This window comes from Osmerus mordax, chromosome 4, assembly GCF_038355195.1.
Source record: "Osmerus mordax isolate fOsmMor3 chromosome 4, fOsmMor3.pri, whole genome shotgun sequence".
Lineage (NCBI taxonomy): Eukaryota > Metazoa > Chordata > Actinopteri > Osmeriformes > Osmeridae > Osmerus > Osmerus mordax.
This window is the reverse complement of record NC_090053.1, coordinates 2,102,768-2,111,341: the sequence shown is the minus strand read 5'-3', so window position 1 is coordinate 2,111,341 and position 8,574 is coordinate 2,102,768. Positions and strand designations below refer to the sequence as shown.

General features: G+C 49.5%; 1 protein-coding gene across 1 annotated transcript in view; it reads left to right on the top strand.

Moving 5' to 3' along the window:
* zcchc14 (zinc finger, CCHC domain containing 14) overlaps positions 1-8,198 on the top strand; it is a 15,395-nt gene extending 7,197 nt beyond the window's left edge. The window contains 10 exon segments of the mRNA XM_067235539.1: positions 1-38; positions 76-105; positions 1,151-1,191; positions 1,194-1,240; positions 2,572-2,881; positions 3,234-3,322; positions 4,191-4,312; positions 4,920-5,045; positions 5,424-6,587; positions 6,873-8,198. The exon segment at positions 1-38 is cut by the window's left edge and continues 48 nt beyond it. Coding sequence (XP_067091640.1) covers positions 1-38; positions 76-105; positions 1,151-1,191; positions 1,194-1,240; positions 2,572-2,881; positions 3,234-3,322; positions 4,191-4,312; positions 4,920-5,045; positions 5,424-6,587; positions 6,873-6,928 — 2,023 coding nt within the window. The 3' untranslated portion in view covers positions 6,929-8,198.
* Positions 8,199-8,574: the final 376 nt, after the last annotated feature.

Here is an 8,574-nt window from a genome sequence, read left to right as displayed (position 1 = left end):
ACTCTTCTTCAGCTCGGCCCCCCCGGGCCCCCCCGGCCCCCCTGGGCCCCCCGTCCCCCGCGGGCCCCCCGGCCACCCCTACCAATCCGTTCCCCCACAGTGCAAGTAAGAACCCTGGATCCTTTTCTCCACTATGTTTAACTGGGGTATCAGTTGTGTGTGTGTGTATGCTTGTATGTGTGTGTGTGTGTGTTAATGTCTGGGGTTTAGGGGGTGGTGACTATTTTGGTCGTGTGGGAATTCAGGCTGGCATGTTTGTGTAGGGAGGCCTAGAGATTGGTGACCTCATGATAGAATGTGTGTCTGTGTGTGTGTAGGTGAGAGAGAGAGTGTGTGAGCATGTGTGAGTGTGTGTGATCTCATCCATTTGGCTATTTATATCCCCCTAAGGATAGTAAGCATTGTGTGTGTCTGTGAGAGTGTGTGTCTGTTTGTGTGTGTGTGTGTGAGAGAGAGAGAGAGAGAGAGCGCAAGAGAGAGAGAGCGCGAGCGAGAGAGAGTGTGTGTGTCTGGGACCCTGAGCCAGACAGTCTCTCAGTCCAGTGAAGGATATTAGTCCTCTGGGATGCAGGAATAAAACCAGTGTGCCTGGGCAGTGATGTGTGTGTGGTAATGTGGCACCACTCTTAAACCCACCATGCTGGAGCCTCGTGTAGAGGGCTTCTCTGCACATGCTCGGACGTGGGGGCTGTGTGGAACCATGGACCCCTCTCAAAACCTTTTTTCAGAAATATTTTTGAAACTTTTTTCACACACAGTGAAAGGAGAGGATAGAGGAGAACAGAGAAGTCTGAAACAGAGTAAAGCAGAGCAGAGTACAATAGAGTATAGTAGTATCCTCAACAAGTCCTCAATGATGCAAACTTTTTGTTGTATTTTTTCTTTCAACATTTCCAAAAAATGGGGAAAGTTCTTTTTTCAACCTTTTGGAAACTTTTTTTCCAAAACATTTTTGGGAAAGGTTCTACCTAGGAACATATAGAAAGAAGGTTCTCTGTGTGTGTTTTTAATTTTTTTCTAAACCTATATTCAAAAGTTTTTTTTCAAAACCTTTTTCAAAAAATTGGTCAAACTTTTTTTGTAATCATTCTTTTCAACCTTTTGAAAATATTTTTGGGAAAGGTTCTACCTAGGAACAGATAGAAAGGAGGTTCTCTGTGTGTGAGGCTGAAATCTCATCTCTGCTGTTCCTCTCTTCTGCAGGTCTGGGCTGCCTGCTGCAATACAGAGGGTCCAATAGGTAAGACCTCAATCTCTCTATCTCTCTCTTTCTCCCTTCTTCTCTTTCTCTCTCTTTATCTCTCTCTCTTTCTTTCTCCTTTCTCTCCCTCCCTGCCTCCCTCCCTCTCTCTCTCTCTCTCTTCTCTCTCTCTCTCTCTCTCTCTCTCTCTCTCTCTCTCTCTCTCTCTCTCTCTCTCTCTCTCTCTCTCATCAATCTCTTTCCCCCTCTCTTCATTCTCTCTCTCTCATTCTCTGTCCTTCTCTCTCTTACTGTCTTTCCATCATTCACCCCCCCCTCTCTTCTTTCTCTCTCTCTCTCTCATTCTCTGTCCTTCTCTCTCTTACTGTCTTTCCATCATTCACCCTCCCCCCCCCCCCTCTCTCTCTCTCTCTCTCTCTCTCTCTCAGTTCAGTTCAGTTCAGAATGCTTTACTGGCATGACAGTTCGGGTTGAGCAGTATTGCCAAAGCAGTCCATATTGAATGGACATTTTAACATATATATCATAACATTTTACAAGATTTTACAAGGAGTCTAACAATAATAATATGGCAAAATAACAGTAACATAGTAAGTTGAGGACTGTAGAAAAGTAACAGATGAATGCATGTTACAGTAAGATATAGAAAGGTATTAACAGTCATACAAGGTTGATTCACTGTCCCTCAGGTTGTGACATTTAGATACATATCTAGCGGCAAGGCTTGCAGTAGGCCCTTCGCCCAGAGATATCCTTAATTTCTCATTTATGTCAAGTTCTGTGTAGTTTACAATTAACTGGTTACATTTTTCCAGATATTTATCTCTTATACTTTCATACTTGTAACACTTAAGTAGGAAATGTTTTTCTGTTTCAATTTCCCCTGATGTGCAGTGCCCACAGATTCTGTACTCTTTAGGTAACCATGTTTTCCTTTTTCGATTGCAAGGGTGTGGTCACTCATTCTGTATTTTGTGAGAAGCTTTATGTCCTTGACAATATATAGGTATTCAGCCATTTCATATTTTCTATTTAGATCCCGATAGCAGTCTAAATTGTTTTGTGTCTTGGTTTCTTTTTCCCAGTGTTCTAGGTAGGAGTTTTGTTTTCTAATTAGTTTTATTCTGTTTGGTGTTAGTGAAGGGGAAGGAGGTGTGCCAGGCGGTAACTGTTTTGTTAGTCTCATAACCAGCTGGCACAGGGGGCTCCTTTCAGGGTTACCTTCATGGACTGCAAGGGCTTTAGATTGGATTGGATTGATTTCTTTCTCTCTCTGTCTCTCTCTGTCTCTCTCTCTCTCTCTCTCTCTCTCTCTCTCTCTCTCTCTCTCTCTCTCTCTCTCTCTCTCTCTCTCTCTCTCTCTCTGACAGGGCTGTGTGTGGAGTGGCCAGTATCCAGCCAGTCATGAGTGTCCACAGCTCCATGCAGCCTCATCCCCCTCCCCACCTGCCCCACCTCTGCCACCTGCCCCCTCACCTCCCCCCCCAGCTGCCCCCCCAGGGCCCCCTGGTGGGCCCCCACCCTGCAGGAGGAGAAACTGCAGTGCCCCCCCTTGGATGTCTCCAAAGCGCCACCCTGGCCCCGCCCACCAGCCCGGAGCAGAGCGGCATTTTGGACTGGCTACGGAAGCTCCGCCTCCATAAGTACTACCCCGTCTTCAAGCAGCTGACCATGGAGGAGGTGGGTGGGGCCAGGGAAGATAGTGGGCGGGGCCTGGGGCGGATGTGGAGAGGGCAGTGCATCCCTATCCCTCTCTCCATCCCTCTCTCCATCCCTCTCTCTATCCCTCTCTGTCCCTCTCCACCCCTCTCTTTATCCCTCTCTCTATCCCTCTCTCCATCCCTCTCTCTATCCCTCTCTCTATCCCTCTCTCCATCTCTCTCTATCCCTCTCTCTATCCCTCTCTCCACCCCTCTCTTTATCCCTCTCTCTATCCCTCTCTCTATCCCTCTCCCTATCCCTCTCTCTATCCCTCTCTATCCCTCTGTACAGCCCAGTCTCTTCACCCATCTCCCTCCATCCTCTTCCACAGTTCTTAGGTCTGACTGAAGAGGATCTGAATAAGTATGACCTCACACAAGGAGCCAAGAAGAAGCTGAAAACCCAGCTGGAGCTGCAGAAGTGAGTCCTTCACATGGAACAAGAATCACAATCATCAGAATAATGTGTTCATTTAGCACACGCTTTTATCCTAATCATTATATGGGGGGAATTTTAATCTGCAACCCCTTGATCTATAGTGAAACACTCTACCACAGAGCGATACCCATTCCTGTATGCTTCAATCTATGTAACATAGATATAAGTAGTGTTTAGAACAGTTAAGAGTTGTAGAGGAGGACTTTTGGACTGGACCTCTCTCATCTACCTTCTGCCCCCCAGACACATAGAAACCATCCTGTGTGTGCTCTCTGCACAGCTACACTATGTAGTCATACAGCCAGAAATGCCCTGACATAAAGCTACGTGTGTGTGTGTGTGTGTGTGTGTGTGTGCACACGCTTTAGTCATGCACCCAGACATACAGCTGCAGAAGAGTGAGAAGTTGTTTGTTTAATTATCCATTAACCTGAAGAGAACCAATCACTGCTGCTGTTCTGTGAGAGAGAATACAGGACTGGAGGTCGTCAATGGTTAACTGGGCTGAATGGTTAGTTTAGATAAGTTGTACTTTAAGCGAGATAAGTATATTGTTTGCATGTGTGTGGCGCGTGTGGAAAGGGAGAAAACACTATCAGCTCAACCCTGTTTCCAGTCTCCCCACCAGCTGGTTTAGCTGTGTCATAACCCCAGACCTGACATAGCCATCACCCTGTCACCCCTTCATTGTAGGTTATACAAGACCTCTAGTGGCCATGTGTGGAACTGCCTTCATCCAATACAGGGTACACAAGCCCAGTACCATGTTAGTAGATCAGGTTATTTTTTGCAAGAGAAGCTGTGTGCATGTACACTAAATATGTGCATGCATGTGTGTGTGTGTGGCCAGCAGGGAGAAAATGGAGAAGAGGTACATGGTGTCACAGTTTCCAGTGTCCTGTAGTGGAATCGCCAGAGTAACCCCCTCCAGCCACATCGGCCCCATGGCACACCTGCAACCTGCCAACACAGGTAACACCTACATAGGTAACACCTAACACCTGCACAGGTAACACCTACATAGGTAACACCTAACACCTGCACAGGTAACACCTACATAGGTAACACCTAACACCTGCACAGGTAACACCTACATGGGTAACACCTAACACCTGCACAGGTAACACCTACATGGGTAACACCTAACACCTGCACAGGTAACACCTACATGGGTAACACCTAACACCTGCACAGGTAACACCTACATGGGTAACACCTAACACCTGCACAGGTAACACCTACATGGGTAACACCTAACACCTGCACAGGTAACACCTACATGGGTAACACCTAACACCTGCACAGGTAACACCTACATGGGTAACACCTAACACCTGCACAGGTAACACCTACATGGGTAACACCTAACACCTGCACAGGTAACACCTACATAGGTAACACCTAACACCTGCACAGGTAACACCTACATGGGTAACACCTAACACCTGCACAGGTAACACCTACATAGGTAACACCTAACACCTGCACAGGTAATACTGGATAAACCTCTTTGTTGAGAAACGTGACCACCTTATGTGTTTGAGCATGAACATGTGTGTGTGTGTGTGTGTGTCTGCAGAGTTGCGTGTGGATGTAGACCCAGGGTCTTCCCTAAACAGAGACAGCAGCTCCTCTTCAGGGTACTCCAGCGCCCCCTGCAGTCCCCGAGATGTGGTGTTTGACAGGCCCAAGGACACACACAGACGTAAGACCTTCTTACAGCTGCCACGCATGTAAAGCCCTTCATCAGAAGGCCTTTTAACCCTTGTGTTATCTTCGGGTCATTCCGACCCATCAGTCATTGTGACCCACCGTCGTATTGTGACAACTTTACCGCATACAAAAACAAAGTGAAGCATTTTCTTTTAACCGTTGGGCTGTCTCAGACCCCCCACATTGCAAAGGTTAAAAGAAAATTATTTTTATTTGTTTTTGTATTGGGTAAAATTGGGTAAACACAACGATGGTTCGTTATGAACCTTTGGGTCATGTGACCCGAAGGCAGCACGAGGGTTAAATCAAATGTAGCACTGTCACAATGCCACTAATTCTGATTAATCTTCCACAAATCTCCTCTCCTCAGGTATGGAGTTGGGTCTGGACCTACCTGGAGCAGACAGGACTTGTGTCCTCCTCAGTCCCAGCCTCCCAGCCGGGTCCAGCAGACCCACAGCTCAGGTCCTCCCAGTCCAGAATGACCCTACGTCCTGTCTCTCTCACCCCTCCCAGCCTCCCCCCTCCCTGCCCCTGGTCTCCCCAGCCCCAGGCCGGGTGCAGACCTCCCCACGGAAGCCCAGGCCCCCTCTCCTGGGGCCTGGGGTGAGGCTGGAGAGCCTGTTCTCAGGCCTGGGCGTGGACAGCCCCCCTCCTGGGCTCCAGGACCCCCATGGCCCCAGAGGCCCGTCTGCACCCAGCTCCCTGTGCTCCCTTCCTGGGTTGGTGGTGGAGACCAGCACCTCCCTCACCTCCACCTCCAACACCCTCCACCATGTGTCCCACCCTCCCCTCTCACTGCAGGTGTCCTCCTCCCTCCCACTTAGGACCACGGGACACTACCCCTACCCCACCTGCCCCTCAGTACCTTCTTCTTCCTCCTCCTCTTCCATGTCAACTTTCCCGTCGGGCAGCGTGGCGTGTAGCAGCAACGGAATTCCTGTGGCAACGGCGAGCAGTGTTCCCATGGCAACGGTGGTGCCCGGACACACCTACAGCGTGACCAGCGTAGCGGCTGCGGTCCCGCCTAGCTCAAGCCCCTCCCCCCCAGAGGTCTGCTTCGCCCTTGCCCCTGGCTCCTCCCCCTCTTCCTCCTCCTCCTCTTCCTCCGTCTGTGTGTGCAGCTCCTGTGGTTGCCGGGGGAACTGCGGTTCGTACGGGCCCCTCCCAGCCAACTACGCTGGCTACTTCCAGCACCCGTTCTCTGGGACGTCCGTGTTCACGCTGGGGCCCTTGTTCCACCTCAGCCCCCTCCTGGCCACTGCCAGTACTGCAGGAGCCTTCTCCTACCCTCTGGTGGCACCGCCTCTCTACAACAGCAGCATGTCACATGACCCACAGCAGCCGCAGGGCTTGGTCCTGCCACCCATGCAGGGCTTTCTGGGGGGCGGGGGCAATGTGTACCAGCCGCATGGCATGCTGGTTAACGGAGTCGGGCAAAAGCGTTCAGGGAACGCGTCGTGCTACAACTGCGGGGCAAGTGGTCATCGAGCCCAGGAATGCAAACAGCCTCCCATGGATTCACTACAGCAAGGTGCTTACAAGTGCAAATGTGGTCATTTAGCAGACGTTTTCATCCACAGTGTGTTTGTGGATGTTGAATTGATCTCCACTCACTGCAGTGCTTACTGTGGTGGTGGGGATTCTACCAGGAGCAGGGTGGCAATGTAAACTTACAGTGTAGTGTATCTCTCCAGGAGCAGAGTTGGAGTGTAGATAATTGCTTGTAACGAGAGCTTAGGAAATAGCAGTGTGTCTTTGCTGAGAGAGCCTTGCTAATGAGCGTGTCGACGGTCTTTTCTGTTCTTCTGCCTCTCAGGGATCTTCAGACTGAAGTACACCCCCCACGCTGACAGCCAGGACTCTGGAGACTAACACAGCACACATCATGGAGCTAGAACATGCAACCTCCTGGTACTTCACAGCACACATCATGGGCCTAGACCATGCAACCTCCTGGTACTTCACAGCACACATCATGGGCCTAGACCATGCAACCTCCTGCTACTTCACAGCACACATCATGGAGCTAGAACATGCAACCTCCTGGTACTTCACAGCACACATCATGGGCCTAGAACATGCAACCTCCTGGTACTTCACAGCACACATCATGGGCCAAGAACATGCAACCTCCTGGTACTTCACAGCACACATCATGGAGCTAGAACATGCAACCTCCTGGTACTTCACAGCACACATCATGGGACTAGAACATGCAACCTCCTGGTACTTCACAGCACACATCATGGAGCTAGAACATGCAACCTCCTGGTACTTCACAGCACACATCATGGGACTAGAACATGCAACCCTCCTGGTTCTTCACAGCACACACCATGGGACTAGAACATGCAACCCTCCTGGTTCTTCACAGCACACACCATGGGACTAGAACATGCAACCTTCTGGACTACCTTCAATGCACTACAGACAACCAACACAACCTTCTAACTTTGGACATGGACTTCATCTGGTAATCATCTGAATCACAATATTTAATATGTGACAGTCAGGATGGTGAAGTGTCAATTAATCAGAATAAGAATCAGAAAGGGTTTTAATTGCCATGAAAATGTGCACAGACAAGGAATTTACTTTGGCAGGAAGGTGCAAACATTAAACATAGGAATACTGGGACATAGGAATCTTAAATACAGTAAATGTAAATACAGAATGAGGAAGAGGAGGTGAGGTGATGAGGAGGAAGATATGGAGTAGGAAGAGGAGGAGAAGGGAGGTCGAGGAAGATTGGGAGGAGAGAGTCAGAGGCCGTATTCACAAAACATTTTATCTTACTTAACAAGTAGGAACTACTTTTAGCCTGAAGATGTTTTGTGAATACGGTTCCAGGTTTCTTATTGATTTTCCTCTGCATGTGAGTCCTCGGTATAGGAAGAAGAAGAAAATGTTGCCAACTTTGCATTGCCAAAACTCATGGTTTATTTTGTATATTTGTTATTTTTCCAAACAATTGGCACGGTTGAAACAACCGTATGTCTATTACACAGATTTGAATGTTTTAATCATCGAATGCAATTTTATGAAAGTTTGATTTTTTCATGTTAGTAAGAGGATTTTAGTTAGTGTTATCTGTTTATGGATGTGTGTAACCTGTTCGGTACGATCCTTCAGTCATACTAGGAGGGAGCCTGTCTTCTGGGGGGTTAGGGGTGGTGGGGGGTTAGGGCTGGTGGGGGGTTAGGGGTGGTGGGGGGTTAGGGCTGGTGGGGGTTGTTGAAGCACTTTTCAGCTCAGAGCGAGCAAAAGGCTCCGGGGTGGAGGGTGGGGCCCAGAGCCAAGGGGGGCGTTGGGGGTTCAGAGCTGTGGGGTCCTAGGGTGGGAGGGGGGGGGGGGAAGGGGGTGCCCCGGGCTATGGGGGCCCTGGGATGAGGGGGCCCAGGGATGAGGGGGCCCAGGGATGAGGGGGCTGGGCTGGTCCCGGCCGGAGGAGAGATGACACCAGGACACAAGTCCTCAAGAAGAGACTTAGCTGAGGTGATGAGGATCACCATGAAGAC